The sequence below is a fragment of the Marmota monax genome, unplaced genomic scaffold, assembly GCF_021218885.2.
Source record: "Marmota monax isolate L192 unplaced genomic scaffold, Marmota_monax_Labrador192_F-V1.1 WCK01_AAM20220418_F8-fsc00014, whole genome shotgun sequence".
Taxonomy (NCBI): domain Eukaryota; kingdom Metazoa; phylum Chordata; class Mammalia; order Rodentia; family Sciuridae; genus Marmota; species Marmota monax.
In genome coordinates, this window is record NW_026695222.1 from 17,213,018 (window position 1) to 17,234,836 (window position 21,819).

General features: G+C 47.4%; 2 protein-coding genes and 1 long non-coding RNA gene across 11 annotated transcripts in view; 1 reads left to right on the plus strand and 2 right to left on the minus strand.

Annotated features, from left to right (window-relative positions):
- Window positions 1-11,308, minus strand: part of Sla2 (Src like adaptor 2) — a 27,788-nt gene extending 16,480 nt beyond the window's left edge. The window contains exons 1-5 of one of the 4 annotated variants that reach the window (XM_046433784.2): window positions 10,570-11,308; window positions 7,583-7,728; window positions 2,964-3,063; window positions 2,535-2,621; window positions 1,765-1,868 (exon numbers count right to left, since the gene is read on the minus strand). In XM_046433784.2, the coding sequence (XP_046289740.1) occupies window positions 1,765-1,868; window positions 2,535-2,621; window positions 2,964-3,063; window positions 7,583-7,673 (382 nt within the window). In that variant the 5' untranslated portion in view covers window positions 7,674-7,728; window positions 10,570-11,308. Of the gene's footprint in view, window positions 1-1,764; window positions 1,869-2,534; window positions 2,622-2,963; window positions 3,302-7,582; window positions 7,729-10,569 lie in introns of those variants that run through there. The other 3 variants (XM_046433783.2, XM_046433785.2, XM_046433786.2) reach the window with 3 other exon arrangements.
- Window positions 9,564-21,819, plus strand: part of LOC124085808 (uncharacterized) — a 40,596-nt gene continuing 28,340 nt past the window's right edge. Inside the window, exons 1-2 of one of the 2 annotated variants that reach the window (XR_009225770.1) lie at window positions 9,564-9,605; window positions 9,937-10,049. This is a non-coding gene — a long non-coding RNA (uncharacterized LOC124085808). Of the gene's footprint in view, window positions 9,606-9,801; window positions 10,050-21,819 lie in introns of those variants that run through there. The other variant, XR_006849581.2, reaches the window with a different exon arrangement.
- The window catches only part of Ndrg3 (NDRG family member 3), a 61,576-nt gene continuing 54,345 nt past the window's right edge, over window positions 14,589-21,819 (minus strand). For 4 of the 5 annotated variants that reach the window (XM_046433781.2, XM_046433779.2, XM_058575404.1 and 1 more), the window contains 4 exons: window positions 18,780-18,815; window positions 18,633-18,684; window positions 17,404-17,442; window positions 14,589-16,190 (listed from right to left, as the gene is read on the minus strand). In XM_046433781.2, the coding sequence (XP_046289737.1) occupies window positions 16,009-16,190; window positions 17,404-17,442; window positions 18,633-18,684; window positions 18,780-18,815 (309 nt within the window). In that variant the 3' untranslated portion in view covers window positions 14,589-16,008. The remainder of the gene's footprint in view (window positions 16,191-17,403; window positions 17,443-18,632; window positions 18,685-18,779; window positions 18,816-21,819) is intronic. The other variant, XM_046433782.2, reaches the window with a different exon arrangement.

A 21,819-nucleotide genomic window follows, 5' to 3' on the forward strand; every position in this document is an offset into this window, starting at 1 on the left:
ACCGAGGTCTTGGGCCCTACTTGAGCCTAGAATAAGGCTCTCCATAGGCATAGAGCAAGACTAGGTGAGTCCGAGGACTCTGGGGAGATGCAGGACCTCTCCTCGTCCTCAGGCCTGATTGCTGCTCCTGGGAGCTCAGGGTCCCAGACCCTCCACCTTGGTCTACATAGACTACAGCCCCTGCAGAGTACCCTTCCAGTCTTTGGACTTTGGCCCCAGGAAAGCTAATTCTGCTGTCACTGACTCAGTCAACAGTTAATTCTCATTGTATAAACACAAGATGCATAAGGTGAGAATAAAAGACATTGTCTAAGCCTAGCAGGAGCTTTCACAGAGCCACGCCCCCAGCCTGACGTTGTCTCCTTATTTCCTTCTGAATTCCCTAGATTAGAACTATTTTTTCATACTTAAGAGAACAGCAGAACCATCCAGAGAGCTTAAAAAGGAAGCATATTTCTGGCCTCTGTCCCCAGCAGCCTGAATCAGTAGGTGGGTGGCAAGGCCCAAGAGCTGATGTTGCTGACCAGTTCCCTGATGTCTACTATGCACTGGGATCTGAGAACCACCATCTCATGATGTTGCCTGGGCCCCTAGAACTTTGCTTTCAAAAACTTTTTTTTTTTTTTAAACCACAAACCACTGAATAACATTTTACACTGTGACCCAGGACACATTTACTTATAAATAAATACCTCAAACAAAAGTTGCCTGCAGCGGTGTTTGCAGCGGGTTTGCCCAGCCTGGCCTGCACTGCCAGTTTCTAAATCCTGCCCTGCTCTCTCTCACTGATGCTGGCTGTACCTCAGAGTCCCCTAGGGGTGGGGGCACACTTTCATCTTCCAAAGCCCAGGATGCATTCCTGAGTAATTTAAATCAGAAATTAAACAGATGGCTTGCAGGCATCCAGAGTTTCTAAATCTTCCCCTGGTGATTCCACCCAGCAGCCAAGGTCCCCTCTGGGTGAGGGGACCCAGCTGTTATTATTTTATCATTATTATGTATCTATCTAGATATCTATCTATAGATATATATAGGTGGAGGTTCTGGGGATTGAACCCAGGGCCTTGTGCATTCGAGGCAAGCACTCTACCAACTGAGCCATATCCACAGCCCCTACACGTCTCCCTTTTTGATGAGAGCTGCACACTGAGGCATCCCCTTTTGCAGTTGCCTACGGGGACCTTAATCCCAGCAATTATGTGGATCCTTGAAGATCTTTATGGATTCCTGTGGGCTTTCTCCTTTACAGTTGACCATTTTTCTCTTGTATATGTGTCTTCTTTGGAAAGGGCAGAGTGACCACAAGGGCCAGTCACCTGATTCTTGGGGCTGAACCAGGCCAGAGAAAGGGTAGGGTAACTGAGCATAGAGCACTTCCTGTGGCTTCTCCAGCTGGCTCACCCTGTTGGTCTGCAGGGCCGGTCCCCATCAGCACCACTGCTGTGGTTTCCTGTTCCCAGCGGCTGCACAGGGGCCATCCTCCTGCCCCAGCCAGCTTATGGGGGCGGGGGTGGGGTTGCTGTTGTGGCCAAGATATTAGCAGGAGGGGCTGGAAGAGGTCAACCTAGGGAGCTCCCTAGGGAAGGAGAAAAGAGGCAAAGATATATTGGATGGGGCTCCACGGGGAGACTGAGGTAGAGGACTAAGAACCCTGTGACCCTGTCACAGTCAGTTCAAATAAGGGCAGGCCCTGGTCTACCCTCATTCCTGAGTGACTCTTTCCTAGGCTGTTTCTACACCGGAGGGCTGGGGCCTTTCACCCACCTCTCCTGCTCTGACTCTCCCGGATGAGGAAGGCCCCTCCAGGGTTCCCAGGCAACAACAGCAGTTCCTCCGCCTTCTCCCGGCTCAGGCCCTCATACAGCCACCTGGAGGAGGAAGGGCAAGGAGACTGGGGATGGGCCATGAAGATCTTACTGGAACCCTCCACTGCTCTGTGTGACCTTGGTGCAGCCCCCTCTCTCCCTTGCACTCTGGGTCTCACAGTTCTCTCTGCACCATGAAGAACAGGCCTCAGGGACTCAGATCCCCTCCAGTTTGTCCTAGCTATAGGGGCACAGGAGAACAACCAAGGGGTCAGTTGGTGTTTTTTGCTGCAAGCCTCATTCCCTCTAGGGTGATCCCAGCCTCTCTCCCACCATGGCCCAGTCCCCCAGCACCCTGTATCTCTCCTCTTACCTTTCCAAGTCCTCATCTTCTTGAGAACTGTCCCCATTTTTTTTGCCTCAAGACATTTACAGACTGTGCCCACCTCTCACATATGCCTCTCACACTCTCCACCACTAGATCCTGGATGGTCTCCAGAGCCCCTGACCAGGACACCTCCTCTGGGGGGTCTTCCCCAGCCACCTCCCCAGGCTCCTGTCTCAGGGCCAGTGGTGCTGGGATCTGCTGCTCTCTGCTCCTGCCGAGCAGAGCCTGGGCCTGCTTCTCACTCCCCAGCTTCACTCAGTGTCCGGCTGGGGGTGGCCATGGGGGAGCAGGCTTGTGGGAAGGAGATCCCTGAAGGCAGGCAGGGGTGAGAGTGTGTTCACCTGTGGGAGACCTTGGCCACGTGCATGCTGGGGACACTGTACTCTCTCCCTGAGACTTCTGACAGCACTGTCCACCAGTCTCCATCCCTGAAAGAGAAAGCAGAGAGGGCACCTCTTTCAGAAGGGTCAAGACCCTGGGACTGCTTACTTGGGGTTCACACGGATCCTCTCAGCTGACTCCTGCAGCCACCTGTTTCCACCAGCCAGTCCCGACCCCTCCTGGACAGGGTGGCTAGCAGATGGCATGAGCCAAAACTCCCTGTTCCAAGGCCCCAGCCCCTCTGTCTCTCCCTGCAGGTAGTCAAGCTGCTTAAAACCCCAGACAGGGCCATGATCACCTGCGAGGTTTTCAGAAAAGGCCTCAGGCTTTTTCTGAAGCACCTCTCCCCTTTTAGTGCATCTCTAGGTGCCCAGAGCCCACAGACTTACTCAGACAGGATGGTCAATGGCTCTCCTAGTCTCAGAGACGGCTCAGTCTGGCCGCCTGCCGGGAAACTGCCCAGAGCCACAGCTGTGGCCTTGCTCTTCTCTGGATGGAGAGATAGACAGTCACTCTCCTGGTCAGCATTCCTTCCAGACATCAGGTCTAGTGACATCTGGTCTGGGTCTGGCTCCCTCTTTCACCCTCTCAAGGGCATCCTGCAGGAAGGCCACCTGGAGTCTGAAGTTCTTCCAGGGGGCTCTGTTGAGCTTGGGGGTGCCCAGGTAGTTCTTGGGGTCCTCATGGGGGCTTCAAGCTCATGTACCAAGAAGAAGGTTTTGAGTTTCTGAGTTCAAAGAGGAATGGGGCTCCTGGTTATGACTCCTTTTTAAATTTTTTTTTGTAGTTGTTGATAGACCTTTATTTTATGTATTTATATGTGGTGCTGAAAATCAAACCCAGGGCCTCACATGTCCTAGGCAAGGCCTTCACACATGCTGAGCCACAACCCCAGCCCCTATGACTCCTTTTTATATACAACTCTTCACAGAGATTTTTTTAATATACAAGGGATTGAACCAAACAGCACTTAACCACTGAGCCACATCCCTTACTCTTTTTTTTTAATATTTATTTTTTAGTTGTAGTTGGGCACAATACCTTTATTTCACTTTTTTATTTTTTTTATATGGTGCTGAGGATCGAACCCAGGGTCTTGCATGTGTGAGGCGAACGCTCTACCACTGAGCCACAACCCCAGCCCTCCCCTACCCTTTTGTATTTTGAGACAGGGTCTCACTAAGTTGCTTAGGGCCTCACTAAGTTGTTGAGCCTGGCTTTGAATGTGATCCTCCTGCCTCAGTCTCCCGAGCCACTGGGATTATGGGTAAGGGATGTGGCTCAGTGGTTAAGTGCTGTTTGGTTCAATCCCTTGTATATTAAAATCCCTTGTATATTCACCGTGCCACGCTCTTCACAGAGATTTTGATGAAGTAATTCTGCTGCTCAGAAACTCAAAACCTACGACCCTAGACTGCGGATGCAGCTCAGTGTTAGGGCGCTTGTCTGGCATATAGAGCCCTGGATTTGATCCCCAGCACAAACAAAACAAAAAACAAAAACAAAACTCCTAGAAACCCTAAGCAAGTATGAGTGTGGTCTTAGCTTCTGATGATGCGACAGGTACTATGAGTGCGCATGACCTCTGAAAACTGGGGAAGGAAACTCAGGCCAGGCTAGCAGCTGAGCCTGGGTCCCTGGAGCCCTGGGGCAGGCATGGCCGAGCACCAGCCCTGAGCACTCACTCTTGGGAGACAGGAGAAAAGGACTGGAAAGTGAAAGCCACCTTCCCTTCCACTGTGGGACCCCACTGCTCCCCTCATTCCTGGTCCTGTTGACTTGTTCAGGCTTGTGGAGGGGCCTGTGAGCTGACAGATATGAATAGGCTCTGTAACTCTAGGGTGCTGTGCTGCCCAGGGCAGTAGGAGGAGGTCTATGCTGCCCCCTGAGAGGCCGTTCCAGACCCCTGTTCCAGGCCTAACCCAGAGCAGGTGCCACACTGGAGTTGGGGGCTGCCAAAGTTCTAGGCCTCCTCCCCACTGTCACTCTCTGAGCACCTGTATGTCCAGCCCAGTGAGGGCTTTCAGTCAGCCCTCCTGGATGGTCCTCTCTACTCAACCCCATTGTGCAGGGAGGTCTGGGGCCCTGACAGGCACTCAGAGGAGAAGTGAGAACACAGACTCTACACCACGCCACCCTGGCAGGAGGAGAAGGGCTTGGGTAGAAATGTATCTCTCAGGAGGGGCTCCATCTCCTTAGGAGGCTGAGATCTACACAGGGGAGTTACTGGCCTGGGAATGGTCCTGAGGATGTGGTAGCCAGGAGGTCCAACTTTGAGGCTGAGCCTCAAGCAGCAAGTAGCTCTCTTAGCACACGACTAACATCCCCCACCCACCTCAGGGATCAGCCAACCCAGTCTAACAAGACCCCACTATGTATGCAGGGACTTCTAGGTCTGAAAAACTTGCCTTCAGTGGTTTCTGGAAACTTCTTCATTTGCATCCTACCCTGCTGATCCTTTCTAGGGATGGTCCCTGAAAGACTTGTTAGCACCTAAATGCATTAAGCTATTAAAAGCACAAGGTCAGCAAGAAAAATTCATTGGTCTCCTAGATGTTCCTGGAGGAGTTAAGGTCTGAGGACTCTGAGATGCCTTTGAGATGGAGTTGGTCTAGACAGGGAGAGGCAGACACAGATGGACAGACAAGGACCCAGAGGTTGGGAGGTGGCTGAAGGGTCTCTGCCATGGGTGGCCAAGGGAAGAGTGAGACTGATTTCAGAATGAACATTTTCCCACATGTCCTCAAAGACACCCTCTGAGATAGATCCCTTGGGGGGGGGGGGGCGCTCCTTAGGAACCAGGTCTCTCTGTCTCTGAGTGCTCTTTGTAGCACAAGCCTAGCCAGCCCATGGTGCAGGGAAATGCCTGCTGCTTGAGTAAACAACACAAGTCTTACAGAGGTCACTCCGCAAGAATGGAACAAAGAGGCCTGGAAGGGCCCCTCCTGTTTCTGGAAGGCCTGACCCTCTCACAATTGTCCCCACTCAGACTGGCTGACTTGCTTTCACCCTTCACCTCCTCAGAAAGCCAGCCCTGACTTGGCCCTCTGCACACAATCTCAGAGTCTCTCTGAGCATGCAGTTGCCAAATTGAACACAACTGTCATTATTGGTTCACGGTTTGTTTCTGGGGCTCAACTGTCCCTAAAGACAGAGACTATGCCTGCCTGTTCATTGCTGTGACTTCAGGTTTTGGCACAGGACTGGTTTGCAGTTGAGCTTCAGTACGCTTAAGAGGGAGGCTAAGTTGATGGACAGATAGCTCCTGGAGGGAGTGACCCCAAACTCACACTCCGGCTGGGACAGGGGCAGATCTACTGAGAGGTCTTCCTTTCCTTCCTCCCTCCTTCCCTGGAGATACTATGCCAGGGAGAGCTTGGCTCACCTAGGGCCCCACAGGCAAGGAGGGCCCTGTACAACAGGAGTGGTCACCACCCTCAGTAGCCCTGGGCATGTCTCAGAGCAGCCTCAGGACGCTGCCTGTGGCTAGGCTTGGAGGAAGCCAAGGTGGAGGTTTGTGGTTTGCAGGTCTCTTTCTGCAGGGCCTCTCAGTGCAGATGGTAGCTACAAGGAGGCAACTGTTTTCCTGACCCAACAGGAAACCTCTGGGACCTAGGGTGCCAAGGCCTGTGGGCCTGGGAGAGGCAACCATTAGGGAAATAAGGGATTCAGGCAGAGGAGAGGGAAGGAAGCCCTGCACCATAGGGGAATTTTGGGGTTGGGGACAGCTCCTACCCAAACCTTGATACCCAGACATCTTAGCTTTGCAGTCTCTAGTCCAGCTTAATTGCCCACGTCCTTCTAGAAGCACGGCTTGGCTTGGAGTGATCTTGTTATCTGTGAGGTTAATTCTATGGGTCATTGTGGCTTGGCCACAGTACCCAGATAATATTTGGCCAAACACCAGTTTAGATGTTGCTGTGAAGATACTCTTAAAAAAAAATTAAATTGGTAGACTGAGTAAAGTCGATTATCATGGGTGAGCCTCATTCAATCAATCAAGGGCCTTATGAGAGACGCGCAAGGTCCTTTGAGGACATGGATTAGTTCTGCCTGTGGATTGCCATTGGACTCAGGACCATAGCACCGATTCCCCTCGGGTCTGCAGCCTGCTTGGCAGACTTCAGACTTGACAATCCCATACTCACGTGAGCTGATTCCTAACAATGGATATCTCTCCCCCACCACCCTATTGGTTCTCTTTCCTTAATTATTATTATTATTATTTTTTCACGGTATTGGGGATCAAACCCAGGGCCTCATGCTAGGCAGGCGCTCTACCACTGAGCTACAGCCCCTGCCCCTAATACTTTATCCAAACTCCAAATCAGGATGTGATTTGAGAAAGGATTTATGGGATGTTTCAAAGAACAAGAAATAGACCAGAGGCCATGGTTTTGATGTAAAAATACTAAAATTTCTAGGATATTTAAATTGCCCAACTGTTTTAAAAGCTGGTATTTTTAGTCAGAATTGTCTTAGAGAATCATGGTAATAGGCTCAGGATACATACTGCAGGTGCTATTTTATTTTTCCCACCAGTAAGGGAGCCCTGATTTTGCATCAAGTATTTCACAGTTCTTCTGAGGTCCAGGAGAATTTTCTGCAGTGTTGGAAATGTCTTATATTCTGTGCTTTCCAATAAGGTCCATTAGCTCTATGTGGCTACCAAATCCTTGAAATGTGGCTCATGTGACTGAGGAACTGAGTTACTTTTTTTCCAGTGCTGAGGATCTAACCCAGGGCCTTGTGCATGCTAGGCTTGAGCTCTGTCACTGAGCTACGCCCCAGACCCTCATGTTTTCTCCTTTATCTGGTGGTTCAATGTTTCTACCTCAAAGTAATCTCCATAGGAGCAGGGCCCCCACATTCATGGCTCACTAAGAAGAACAGTAGGTGCTGGGTCTATACCTAGTGATGTGCAGGTGTTGCCTGTCATGAAGGCACAGAGGTAGTGGAGTGTGGGACTGTGCAGCCTCATGCTGCCTGCCCAGGCCCCATAGCCTACCTGCTTGCATGAGCTCAGGTCCTTGGCCTGGGACAGGAGGGCTGGAACTTGGGCTTGGCAGGGTTTTCCTTCGGCTGGGCAGGCTTCCCATCCTTCCTCAGCAGAACTGTTAGAAGCACACCACCCAGGGAGACCTGAAAGAGAAGCTGCCATGGGGACAGAGCATATGGCTCCTGCTCTGGTCTCAGATACCCATACCCATCTCTCTCCTACTGGGCCCTGATGATCTCCTGGAGAGCTTAGGGGAATGGCCTTTCCCCAGGACCAGACTCCAGCCTCCTCCTGTAGACCCAAGGCTGCCTGCAAATTGTGAAGCTGCTTTCTCTGCATTCCCTCTCCTCTAGGCTGCAGCCATGCTCAGTTCTTTGCTCCTGGGCCTTCCATGACTGGCCTGCCCTCTCCTCCCCTTTCAGACCTATCTGTATCCTGCCCTTTCCTAGCCAGCTCTTCCTGAATCCTCAGCCTTTGCTGATCCTCCCTTGAATTCCCGTGGCCCACTTGGAACCACTTCTCAGACGTGGGCTCGTGTTCTACTACTGTATGGGAAGGGAAAGGGGCCTGACAGTGAGCTCACTCCAGGCACACCAGGAGCCACAGCTAGGGTCAGGGTGGCAAGTGGAGTCAGAGGGTTTGGGGATTAGTGTCAAAACAATCAGAGCTGACATTGGACATGTTGTTGTTGGTGTTACAGGGCAGAGTAAGATGCCAGGGAGGCTGTATGGCAGTGACTTGCAAGGCTCTGGGCAACGGGCTGTCAGACTACTTCCTCTCTTGGTGCCTCCTTTTCCGCATCTGAAAAATGGGGATTACAACACCCAGCATATGGCTCCTAGAGATAATTCCCTGAAAAACCTACCCAGGCCCTACATTTCCTTTCTCTTGTCCTGAATGTCACTTCTCAGAAGCCTCTAACTTCCTGTTGTGTTCCTTACAAAGTTATTTTATTTTTTGTGGTGTTGGGGATCAAACTGCGGCCTCACACATGCCAGGCAAGCTCTCCACCACTGAGCCACATCCCCAGCCTCACACTCAAGTGCTTGATCTGCCATTATCCTACAGTTCCATGCTCCTTTCCCCAGCATCCAGTGAGACCCCCACAGAAGGCACTGAATACCCGTTAACTAAACGAACAGAAATGATTATTTCTTTGGACAGGTGTCTTGTCCTTAGAATAATTCACATTCCCAGGTTCTAGAGTGATGCTGATCTTTCCAAACATTGTGTCAAAATGTTGGGGGCTGGGCTGAGTTCTGTATTTTTTCTCGGATGGTTTTATGCTTTTCAGTAGATTATGCCAGTCTGTTTTCCTTTAGCTGGCATTCAGAGTTTTTGCTCTTTAGCAAGGGTGGGGAGTTAGAGAGGGGAACTCACAAAATGGTGTGGTGACATGGTGGTCACCTTCCTTGCTTTTGAACCCCACATTGCCTGGATGAAAACCATGCCCATCACGTCTGTGGCCTCCTGGGCCAGTCTTCTCTGAGGAGTAAAGATCCTGCCTTTGAGGATGGAATACTTGTGCCAGGTCCCTGCCCTCTGTTCTCCAGTCCCATGTCATCAATGGGAATCATAATACTTGTCTGCTGCTGCTTCTCCATGCGGAGCTCAGTGTTCAGAGACAGGAGCAAGATGGGCCATCACTTGGCACATTTTCTACTCAGTCTTTTTGGATCTGGCAGCGTTGGAGTGAGATGGTGCTGGGTCCCTAAGCGCTAGGGCACCATTTCAGTTTGGTTCCTCAGAGTCCCTGCTGCCCCAGCCCGTCCTTACCCCTTGGGTATGAGGTACAGGACAAATGCTTCACTTTCCATCTGACCTGGGTAGCATGGGTGACTTATTCAGACTTGCCTGGTCTGAGCTGTGTGTCCTTAGACAAAGCAGGGATCCTAATATTGACTCCACAGGGTTGTGAGAAGGGGAGGAGCTTGGCATGGAGCAGGTGTCAGTAAGGCTTAGTTTCCTTTCCCCTCCTTCAGCAAGACCACAATCATCAACTGCAATCAACTCAGAGAGGACTTCTTTGCAGGTGGGGCTGGGGGATGGGCGCCAGGGCAATAAGGGAGCTGCATGCATGCTGGGTCTGCAGCTTTCTCCACCTGATCTGGTCCAGGCCAGGAAGCCCCTGAGGCAATATGAAGACCAGGTGGCAGCAGGGCAGGCCCAGGAGAAGGAGGTGTGGGCTGCAATATTTATAAGAGGAAATCGAATCATTAACCACACATACTTCAGCAACTTACTGTGTGCTAGGCACTTTCTAGGGGACCTGTGTGAGTGGGTGGCAGGAAAGAGTAAAAGGCAGCTGAGATCAGCACACTGCCCGGCTTTGTTCTGATCATCCCACTTGAGTCTCATTTCAGATGCAAGGACCAGGGCCCCAGAGGATGACCTCGTGCTTGGGCAGCTGGTTAGTGCAGAGCTGGACTACTATCCACTCTTCGGTGCCTGTGAAGATCATTTTTCAGCAGTGGGGGTAAGAATGAGGAATTTGGATTAAGCTAAAGGGGGGCCTCTTGCTCTTTTTCTTTTTGGAGTTGAGAACAGCATCCAGGGCCCCACTGAGGTACACTCCCAAACCCTTTCCTGCTTTTTCAACTGAGAATCTCACTCTTTTGAAAGATCTGGCAGCTGGGGGTGTTTTCAGAGAGGATAATCCACAGCCCTCTTACTCAACTGAATTTGAAAGACTGTGGCCCAGAGAGGGGCCAAAAGTCACACAACAAGTAACTAACCAAGAGGGGTCTAGAACAGGCAATGTACAAAAACAAGCTGGAGAATAAAATAAATCTCTAGGAGGTGGTCAAAGTGGGAGAGGGGATCTTAGTTCCTTCAGGGTCCCAGAAACCACCTCTTACAGTCCCAGTAGAACCACCTCCCCTCCTCCTGGAACATTTGCTTCCTAACTGTAAATAAAGCCCACTCCCAGCCTTGGAGGGCATCACTCTTCCTCATCTATGCTGAGCCCACCAGGAAACAGAAGCAAGTATACTTACTAGTTTCTTGTCATCAGAGACTTGGGCAGGACATCAGCTAAAACCATGCTTTGGCTGGTCAGCTTAGGGCTTTGGGGGTCCCTTCTGGAAATCTGCCAATGTCCTTGGTCCTAGGCCACCCAGAACTCAGACTCAGAGGAACTTCAGAAGGACTCTTGATGTCAGAGTGGCTTAGTTCAGCATCTATCTTGTGATCAGCAGTTTGTACTCCAGGATAGGACAGGGACCCAGGCTCCTTAGGGACCCCAGATTGGGCAATCCTCACCAGCACAGCAGGACAAGGCAGGTGGCCTAGGGATCTGTGACTGTCACAGACACAGGCATGCCTCCTCTGAGCTCTGGCTCCTGTCTGCAGATTGTGGTTCTCACAACCACTCACTTCCTCTGACGGCATCAGAGACCATTGAGGAGCCACCTTGCCCAAGTTCCTGTTTCTAGGGTAGCAGTGGCTGCCTCTGCATGATCCCAGAGCAGGAGATTCTTCTCTGGCTTTGTGGCTTGGTCTGGGTCTGAGAGAAATGAGCAGGGGTTTCCCATGCTGGCCTGACCATAGTAATCACTGAAGCAACTTAATTTTAGTACTACTGTTTCTGGGATCCTTTCATGCCTTCTGAATTTAGGTTGTCAGAGGAGAAGCCTAGGAATTAAACTTTAAATATTCCAAGAGAATCCTTTGGTAAGTTTGGGAAGCACTGCCTTCCCACACTTTACTTTTTTGTGGTGCTGGGGATGGAACCCAGGACTTCATGCATGCTAGGCAAGCGCTCTACCACTGAGCTGCATCCCCAGCCCTAAACTATAGATTCTGCCTCAGTTGGTCTGAAGTGGGGCTCAAATTTTGGCATTTTTCTTTCTTTTTGTGGTACTGAGTATAGAACTCAGGAATACTCTACCACTAAGTTACATCCCAAGTCCTTTTTATTTTTTGAGGCAGGGCCTCACCAAGTTGCCCAAGCTAGGCTTGAAATTTATATCCTGGTGCTTCAGCTTTCTGAGTAGCTAGGATTGCAGGTGTACGACACTGTGGGCAGCAAGATTTTGCATTTCTTTCTCCCTCCTTCCTTTTTTCTTCTCTCCCCCTTTATCTTCTTTTGTTCTCCATCTCTCTTTCTGCATCTCTTTTCTCTTTATAAGTAATTTAGATGGGCACGGTGGCGCACACCTGTGATCCCAGCGGCTCGGGAGGCTGAGGCAGGAGGATCACAGGTTCAAAGCCAGCCTCAGCAATATTGAGGCACTAAGCAACTCAGTGAGACTCTGTCTCTAAGTAAAATATAACAAAAGGGCTGGAGATGTGGCTCAGTGGTCGAGTGCCCAAGTTCAATTCCCTGTACAAGAAAAAAAATATTTTTTATTTGGCAGTACTGAGGATTGAACCCAGGGGTGCTCTACCACTGAGCTACACCCCCTGCTCTTTGATCCTTTTTAGTTTTTTGAGACAGGGTCTCACTAATTGGTCCGGGTTGACTCTGAACTTGCAATCCTCCTACACCAGTCTCCGGAGTACCTGGGATCATAGGATAGGACAGGGATCCATGCTCCTTAGGGAGCCACTGTGCTCACTTGAGATATTGCATTTCTAGCAGGCTTCCAAGACGATATCCATTGTGCTGGTCTGGGAATTACACTTTAAAGAGCAAGATCTGGGAGCTGACGCTATACCTCAGTGGTAGTTCTACCACCAAAGTACTTAACATATTTAAGGTCCTGGGTTTATTCTCCAGCGGGAAAATTCCCCTGGGTTCAATCCCCAGTATTGGGTGGAAATCTCAACAGTATTTCTCAAAGTATGGTATCAGATCAGCAGCCTCAGCATCACCTGGGAATTTGTTAGACATGCAAATCCTCAGTTCCCATCAGATCTACTGAATCAGAAATGCTGAGGTCAGGGCCCAGGAATGTTGCTTTTTTTTAAAAAAAATTTTCATTTGTAGATGGACACAATACCTTTATTTTTATGTGGTACTGAGGATTGAACCCAGTGCCTCACATATGCAAGAGAAGCCTCTTCCACTGAGCCACAACACCACCCTCCCCCTAAGGTTTTCAAAAGTACTTTAGGTGATTCTGATGCACGTCTTAGCATGAGGATCTGTGGTGTAGGATAAAGGATCTGACAGAACTACACTGCCCACAGCTCATTAAAATTTAATGCAGCCACCTGCTGCCTCCCCCTCAAGGGGCCTGATACTTCTGGAGACAGATGCTCTTTAACACAAAAACTTGCATTGTACTGAAATGCTCTTAATCTAGTTCAGACTCTGCAGCCTTATCTGGTTCCTTGCCAGTAAGAGCTCACTTCTGCTGATCCCTTGCTCCCAGGGAAGGCTGGTTTGATATGTATCTCTGCAGGGACTTGGTAACAGAGCTGAAAGAGTCAGAGGAGAGGAGCATTCTTTGTTTTTGGTAATGGGGACTGAATCCAGTGGTGTTTAACCACTGAACCACATCCCTAGCCCTCTTTATTTTTTTAGACAAGGTCTCAGTAAGTTTCTGAGGCTGGCTTTGAACTCATGAGCCCCCCCCCTCCCCCAAGTCACTAGGATTACAGGTGTGTGCCACCATGCCTGGCTTATCCTTTTTAATAAACTAGTAAACACCTTTCCTGAGTTCTGTGAGCCATCAAAACACATGGCCAAGCCTGAGGAGACAGCTGTGTGAATCAGATTTGTACCCTAGTTGTACAGAAGTGAGAGTAACATGGGATTTACTACTTCCAACTGGCATGTGAAGTGGGGGGTGCTTGTGGGACTAAAGGGTCTGCACTAACTCTAGATAGTGTTCTAATTGAATTGTAAGATACCTAGTTGGTGTCCAAACTGTTAAGAGAATTAGTTGGTACAGGGAAAAACCCCTCAAATTTGTCACAGAAGTGTTGAATGGAGTAAAGGGAACTTTCCCATATAGTCAATTATTAGTTTCTTGACCATTTGTAAACTAACTCTGGGCCTGTTTCTGTATCCATTTCATTGGGTCAACAGAAGGCAACTTATTGGAAGGTGCTAAGGGCCTTGCCTATTAAAGGTGCTCAATGAAAGGCTGAAGAAAACATAAAAATGCATTGATTCTGGAAGAACTAGAAACTACTTTTTCAAGCTAGGTGACTTTGGTCAAATCACTCAACTTTTCTGAATTGTTCCTTGTCTGTAAAACAGATGCTCCCACTTTGCAGGGCTGCCATGAGAACTTGATGAAGTATGTGAGCCTTTCTTTCCTTTGTTTGGTGCTGGGTTCAAACACAGGGCCTCACAAATGCTAAGAATGCACTTTACCACAGCACTACACCCCCCAGATCCCCCTTTTCCATCATTCATTCAATTCATTTATTCAGAGACAGGGTCTTGCTAAGTTGCCCAGACTGGTCTTGAACTCGTGATCTTCCTTCCTTCACCCTTCTGAGGAGCGTGACTACATGCAGGCATGCACCACTGAACCTGGCCTGAAATTATTCTTGATGGGTGCAAATTCAGCCATTTATGGAGGGACACAGCCTAGTCTCTTAAAGAACCCCAGAAAAGTGGTTGCAGATTATTTTTTTTTTTTTTTTTTTTTTTTAAATATTTATTTATTTATTTTTAGTTTTCGGCCGACACAACATTTTTGTTTGTATGTGGTGCTGAGGATTGAACCCGGGGCGCACGCATGCCAGGCGAGCGCGCTACTGCTTGAGCCACATCCCCAGCCCGTGGTTGCAGATTATTACCTGATGGGTGGGATCCAGCAATTCCACACACATGGCAGAGCCAAGATGTGGAATGTCTTTCCCAGACCTCAGCTTCTCCTCCATCAACAACAGCATTGTCAGGTGGACTTGGATTTAGTCTAGGCTGCGCTTACTAGCTGTATGACCTTGGACAAATTATCCTGAAGCTTCATTTCTTCCCTATAAATGGACAGTGTTACTGGGTAGGATAAGTGATCACAAATGTGAAAATGTAGAGCACAGAACCAGCACACAGTATTCAGCCACTCCCTGAGCCCCAGTGAGTGGCTTGAGAAAAATAACACCAGCAATCAGGTAACAATGAGACATATACAGCTTTATTTAATAATTTGTAAAAAGTTGTACTCTGGCAGAGTGATGCATTCCTTATCTTGGCAGAAAGCAAACAATGTGTCTGAAAAGTCTCTTCTCAAGATTCGGAACTGTGTAACCCTGAGCTTGCATCTCCTGTTTCTGAGAGCTGGGATCCTGTTTATGGCATGGATTTCCACAGTTATCTCACCCTCCTCCCAGCAGTGACCCCCTTGCTGACAGCAGATGGAGGCTACAATTTTACCTGGATGTGACTGCCCTTACAGACTGGCCCCTCCCCCCTCTATAAAAAGGGAGTTCATAGGATTAAGAATCTTTCTCAGAAGTGGTTTCTATATCCATTTAGTTTGGCTTCCATGAGTCTGCTTAAATCATGGCTACAGTTACTCAACATGAAATTGTGTTAATGGCCATTGCTCTTGCCCCTTTCATGTCCTCACCATATTTTTCGGCCATACCTCTCCCTTTTTTGGGACTGAGGAATGGAGAACCACTCTCCACCACAGACTTGGGAGGCACTTCTTGTAGATGTGTAGATGTCTGATAAATGGTAACAGATGCTCAGCGACAGCAGAGCGGAGGCCTGGCATTTTGTTTTCCACCTTTCTGTGCTAAGATCTAGTAATTAAGCCACTGCTTTGGAGTAAACTCCCTGTTGTATTAGAACCTCATTGTTCATGGGCTCCTAGTAGGATATATCCCTCCCTTTTCTTTATAGGATGCATATGTGAATCCACTTGGACAAAGGGAGGTGGCTGGCCCCTTTGCCTACCTCTCTATGTGACAGGCAACACTTCTACCATTGGTCACAATCAATCACTGGTACAAACAGTAATTATGCTTTTCCACATTCCTCAGAGCTGCTCTCTTCAGAAATCACTCTGCAAATCTTGTTGACCAATTTGGAACCAGATGAGAATCTAGTGGCTTTCCCCATTTAAATATCTGTTCTGCACGTTTTCCTCAAAAACACCATTGGGAATGCAAAAAAAAAAGTCCCTTTTTCTTTTTTTGCAGAAGCGCCACAAGGAAGCATGTCTAAAATCACAGAACTATGCACACACAAACACAGACACACGTGCTTGCACACACATGGAGTTGGGATAGAAGAATCTTATCAGATACATCGTTAGGGGAACATAGGAAAAAGCTGGCAAGAGAAGATGTGGAGATCAGATCAGCTAAAGATGCTGGAATGTTACAGTAATGGCATGAATGTGGTTCTTGGAAGATACAAAAAAAGGGTAGGTGGGCAGAGAATGATAAATCCAGATTACTAGGAGAGGTTCAGTGGCCATGCATGAGTTAAAGATAGAGGAGGCCAGTTTACGGGATGAAATGTTATATTATGGAGTGTCGTCTGAAGAAGGGTAGACTTGCATGGTCCGGGGAGGAGCAACTGCTTAGCAGGACACCTCCATGGTCTGGTGTCTGTCCAGGGCATCAGGGGACTCACAGGATTCTTGAGTTCCATCTGACTGATTGCTGGTGACAGACCGGCTGAAGGGACTTTCTCCAGAGCCAATGCTACTCGAGGTTGAGTGGGTTCGGGATCGGGCAAGCCGGGTCATGCTGGCAGATGGTACTGTAACAAAGAACCAAGAGGACTAGAAGATGCAGCCCTAGTTAAGCTCAGCTAATTTACATGTTTCACCAAAGGCTTTATGTTTAGCTTTCCCAACCCACTTACAATGACACCCAGGACAAGATATAGCCATCCCCACTCTCTAGTATTGCTCTAGATTAGTGACTGAATGCAAGGCTGCTTTAATTCTCTGGGTTTGGCTGGAATAGCTCTTCTAGTCAGCAGAAGAAAGGGAAGCCCTAAGACCAGAGTAGAGATTCTTAGCTGTGCCCACACAGTTCAGTGATTAGGAGGGAGGCTTTGGGAAAGCCAAAACCTGCAGTACATGCAAGACTAAATCAAAAGAAAAGAAAGACAGACCACACATATATGAAGGTGTTTCACAAACACAGTGCAAGCCCGATACAACGAGACTACCATCCGTGTCCACAGGCTACCCTGGCTGTCTAGAGTGTGTGGAAGGCATGGTGGAGGCCAGGATAGGTGGGGCAGGAACTGATCTCTATACAGATTGCCTCAGAGGAAAGAGCTCTGGGGATGTTTAATTCAGACTCCTGTTCTGCCCTTGCTTTGACCTGAATATTCTTTTATATATATATTTGTTTTTTAGTTGTAGTTGGACACAATACCTTTATTTCACTTATTTATTTTTATGTGGTGCTGAGGATTGAACCCAGGATCTCGAACGTGCAAGGTGAGCACTCTACCGCTGAGCCCCAGCTCCAGCCCTGACCTGAATGTTCTTCTATTTTGGCCTGGGACAGGACCTTCCCTGCCTCTCAACCTCAGGCACCAGCCTCCACCCGGCTGTCATTTCAATACTGGAGTCAAAAGATGCCATTACCTGTGGAGTTCTCTTGGCATAGGTACTAACATTTCTACCTAGAGTCAAGGCTACCCCTTCAATTCCCATGTCTGGAGGTTACCTCAAAGATTAGTAGTAGGTGGCGGAAGAGGGGCCCTGCCTATCAAGTTTCAGTTGCTGCTGTGACCCTGGATTTAGAAAGATGAGAGGAGGCCTAGGCATTATAACTGGATCCTTTCTTCCTCCTGGAGCACCAGGACAGGATTAGTAGGCTAAACTCTTGGAGCACAATGAGCCACGTTCTATCAGGCTCTCACTGCACAGAAAAATTGCGGACATGCTGCAGGCAGCCAATGCAGCCAGGAGAGCATGGCGGGGAGCGGGTAGGGCCAGCACAGAGGAAGGTACCTGACTCGGTGCTGAGGTGACTGAGCTGCACATACGGGACTGGAAGCAGGATGGACACAGGAAGAGGAAGGTTAGTGATCTAGAGTGCGAAGTAGCAACCCTGGCTGCCTAGTAGACAGAATACTCTGAGCAAGGGATCAGTTTATTTTATGGTCCCAGAGAAGAGGAGAGGTTGAGTGACACTTTAGTATCATCTTGGATGTCATTTCTCTCAATTAGACAAACTATTCTCCCCTCCATTCTACATAGTCACCCTACTTTGGATCAGAAATGAGCTACAAGATCAGCTGTTTCTTAGGAATGGATAAGAATGGGTTACTAAGTTAGCCCTCCCAGTGAGCTAGAGGGCCATGGATGTGGGCTCGGTTGGTAGCGACTCACAGATGGGACGACACAGCAACTCTAGACAAGACACACACGGTCTGCCTGGCGGGTACAGGGCTCTACCCAGGTCTAATTGATCAGAGCAGCTGCCCAGGCAGCTCACGAATGGCCATTTCCACAGATACCAAAGATGGGGGGAAAAAAATCACCTGATTGGGTAAAGAGCTCTATATCTGGGTGAAAGGGTTTTATTCTTATGACTCCAAGAAAGGAGCAAGTGTGGATTTTTTTGCAACAAGGCTCATGGGTCTCATAATACATGAGACCAGGACAGCAGCATATGATATGGACACATCCTTCACTTGCTCTGCAAGTTCATCTCTTGTGGTGGAACAGATTTCATTGAGGACACTACCCCTACCCTTTTCTTCTGGAGTCTCACTTCTGTTTCTCTAGGCCAGTTATTAACCAGCTAAGTTCAAATGCAAATTGTAACTTCTGATTAATGTCTGGGACAGGCTAAGCTTCGGTGGTTAAAAGTGTGGGCTCTGCAGTAAGACTGCCAAGGTCTGAACCATGGCTCTGCAGCTGCACTGTTATGCTGGGAATGTGCTTAGCTTCTTTGATCCTCAGTTTTCTCTTCTATAAAATGGGACTAATAACAGAACTTACCTCTTAGGTTAAGCATATATACTGCCTGACAAATGTACTTAATAAGTGCATTATTATATATGTGCATATATGTATATATATGCACAAATGAATGTTCCACAAACGTTTCAGTTTCTACTTTAGTCAATGCTGGCTAGCCCAGAGGATGTACCCTAAGAATTATGGCCTCCCAGATGTCAAACTGACCCATCTTACATAAATCTTCACTAGACAGAAAGTTGTGTACTACTCACTGTAGCCCATTCCCTGCAAAAAGTACTTGAAGGCCTCGGTGAGCTTCCCGGGCTGGGGGATAAAACAAAAACACATTATTTTTTTTCACAGGCAAAGAGGTAGAACAGAATGGGTGCTTTTTTTTCTTAAAAAACAAAATTTCTTACCTGAACTACTTGGGGCAGTCCCCCACAGTCTGCCATCTAGAAGAGGAAAAATCTGTAAGTCAGCTGGGACTTACATTTGAGGGAAATGCTCTAAACATCCCAGTCCGTTCAAACAGGACAATATTGAATTTTGGATTCTTCAACTGTTTACAGGTTTACATCTCCTCAATGTACTTTTTTAAAAACATTTTTTAGTTGTCAATGTCTTTAATTTAATTAATTTATTTATATGTGGTGCTAAGAATCAAAAACCCAGGGCCTCACACATGCCAGGCAAGAGCTCTACTGCTGAGCCCCAACCCCAACCTTCAATGTACTCTTTATAAAGATGGAAATGCTAGATAGAAATTGGAAAGAATTACTCAGTCCTTAATTATCCCAAGAAGCTGTATCTGGCTTTCTGGCTCATGGCAGGGTGACAGAATAAGCTACTAAACTTTCAACCCTGTTCTCTCTCTACCTGAAGAATGTTACTTACGGAGTACTCAAACAGGGTGACCTTGACTTCTCAGTGCTTTGTGATTTTGAAGTCCCCGTTCAACTCTATATACTGTTTTCAGGGGAGTTCCTGATCAAAAGCAGAAGCTGAATCCCACCAATTCATTTGGTGCCACTGTTCTCTCTAGCAGGATATGGTGTGGTTGCTTTTTACTTTATAAGCCTTAACACCAGTTATTCTTATAGGCTGGCTAGTATACATCAGAACTACTTGTTGATTCTTGGGCTGGGGTTGTGGCTCAGCAGTACAGCGCTTGCCTAGCACGTGTGGGGCCCTGGGTTCGATCCTCAGCATCACGTAAAAATAAATAAATAAAGGTATTGTGTCCAACTACAACTAAAAAATAAATATTAAAAAAGCAAATAAACTCTGATTCTTGGGGTTAGGGTATAGCTTAGTAGTAGAATACTTCTTTGCATGTGCATGATCCTGGGTTCAAATCCCAGCACCACTTAAAACAAAAATAAAAGCCCTCAGATTCTTGGGTTTCTACCTTAGAGATTCTGACTGAATAGATCTGGGTAAGGTTTAAGAACCAGCATTTCTAATAAGCTCTTGGAGATGCACAGGGCATAATGGCTACATAGGAGCTTAGGCCTTTCTCTTCCAGTTGTTGTACACTTTCAGACACTGTAGGACATAGGCTGACTGGCCTTTTTTTTTTTTTTTTTTTTGGTGGTGTTGGGGATTGAACTCAGGGCCTTGTACATGTGAGGCAAGCACTCCACCAACTGATCTATATCCCCAGCCAACCTTTTTGTTTTTTAAAAGGGACATGAACCCCAGGGTTTAAATGACACATTAAAACTTTCTTAACAAGAAACAAGTCTCCTCAAAATTCCAGGCATAAGATGAGAAACAAACATTCAATTTGACAAATAAATATAAAATAGACCACCAAACTGGCATAAACTCAATTTTCATGAAGTTTTTTTTTTTTTAAAGAGAGAGAGACAGAGAGAGAGAGAGAGAGAGAGAGAGAGAGAGAGAGAGAGAGAGAGAGAGAAAGAGATTTTTTAAAAGTATTTATTTTTTAGTTCTCGGTGGTCATAACATCTTTGTTTGTATGTGGTGCTGAGGATCAAACCCGGGCTGCACACATGCCAGGCGAGCGCGCTACTGCTTGAGCCACATCCCCAGCCCCAATTTTCATGAAGTTTAAAAGCTGAAAACTGAACAGAACCATAAAACAGTTCCTATATGCAAGGAGAAGATACTGGATGTAACTATTTCTAAGAGTGATACCCATATCAAACTGCTTGAGAATCAGAGTTCAGTCAGCCATAGGAGCTATCCACTCTGCCCCATGCTGTAGCAGATGGGCATATTTTCCCAGAAATAATCTTATCTTTGGCTATTTCAGAGTTAATTTGGTGCTGTTAAATATTGATTCTAATTTGAAACCACAAACTTTTCATTCATATTTTAGACAAGCCCATCAAGATCTGGAACCAAGAACAGTCTGAGTTTGGTCACTTCAGAGCATTAACCTCATGGTCTGTTTCTAGAAACTATGGGCTACTTCTGGTGACAATGCTTCCCTTTTAAGCACATTTCAAAGACAAATTGAAGAAGGTAAAGATCTTTCAGACTGAAAAAGCAGTAAGCAAAGAAGATCAGCATTTAACTCTCCAGTAGTCCAGGTAGGAGGTTAGCTACCTATTAACAGAGGCTTGGGGAAAACTGGTTGAGATAATGCTAGGCTGGAACTCTTAACTGAGATACATTTGAAATGTGGAGAAACTTGATATTGTCCTTAGAAATTTAGTAAGAGTCACTTTCTACTTGCTCTAAGAGAAAGAAAATGCATCCACTTTCACTACTATAAAAATTGTAATTGGAAGCTTCCTTACCTATTCAGCAAGATTTAGCATGTGTAGAATATTTCCATCTATTACCTTAATTCTCATAACACAATAATGTTTATGAAATTTTTAAGGCATGGGAAAACATTTATGTCATAAATGTGAAGAAAACAGATATAGGACAACAAACATCCTCTTATTTAAATTTTTTTTTTTTGTGTGTGTGTGTGTGCATGGTATAAGGGACTATATCCAGAAGTCCTCTATCACTGAGCCACACCACCAGTCCTTTCTTTTGACACAGGGCCTCACTAAGTTGCCCAGGCTGGCCTTGAACTTGTGATCCTCCTGCTTCAGCCTGGAGTTGCTGGGATTATAGGTATGTGCATTGTGCCTGGCTCCCCCTGCATCCCCACCATCAGTATGGGAATGGAACCAGAAGTACTCTGACACCACGTTATAAACCCAGCTTCCTCCTCTTTCTTGTTTATTTATTTATTTATATTTATTTTTGAGGTCCTTTTGAACTCAGGGGCACCTGACCACTGAACCGCATCCCTAGCCCTATTTTGTATTTTATTTAGAGATAGGGTCTCACTGAGTTGTTTTGCACCTTGCTTTTTGCTGAGGCGGGCTTTTAACTTGCAATCCTCCTGCCTTAGCCTCCTGAATTGCTGGGATTACAGGTTTTTCTTGTTTATTTTGAGACAGGTTCTCACTAAGTTCCTAAGGTTGG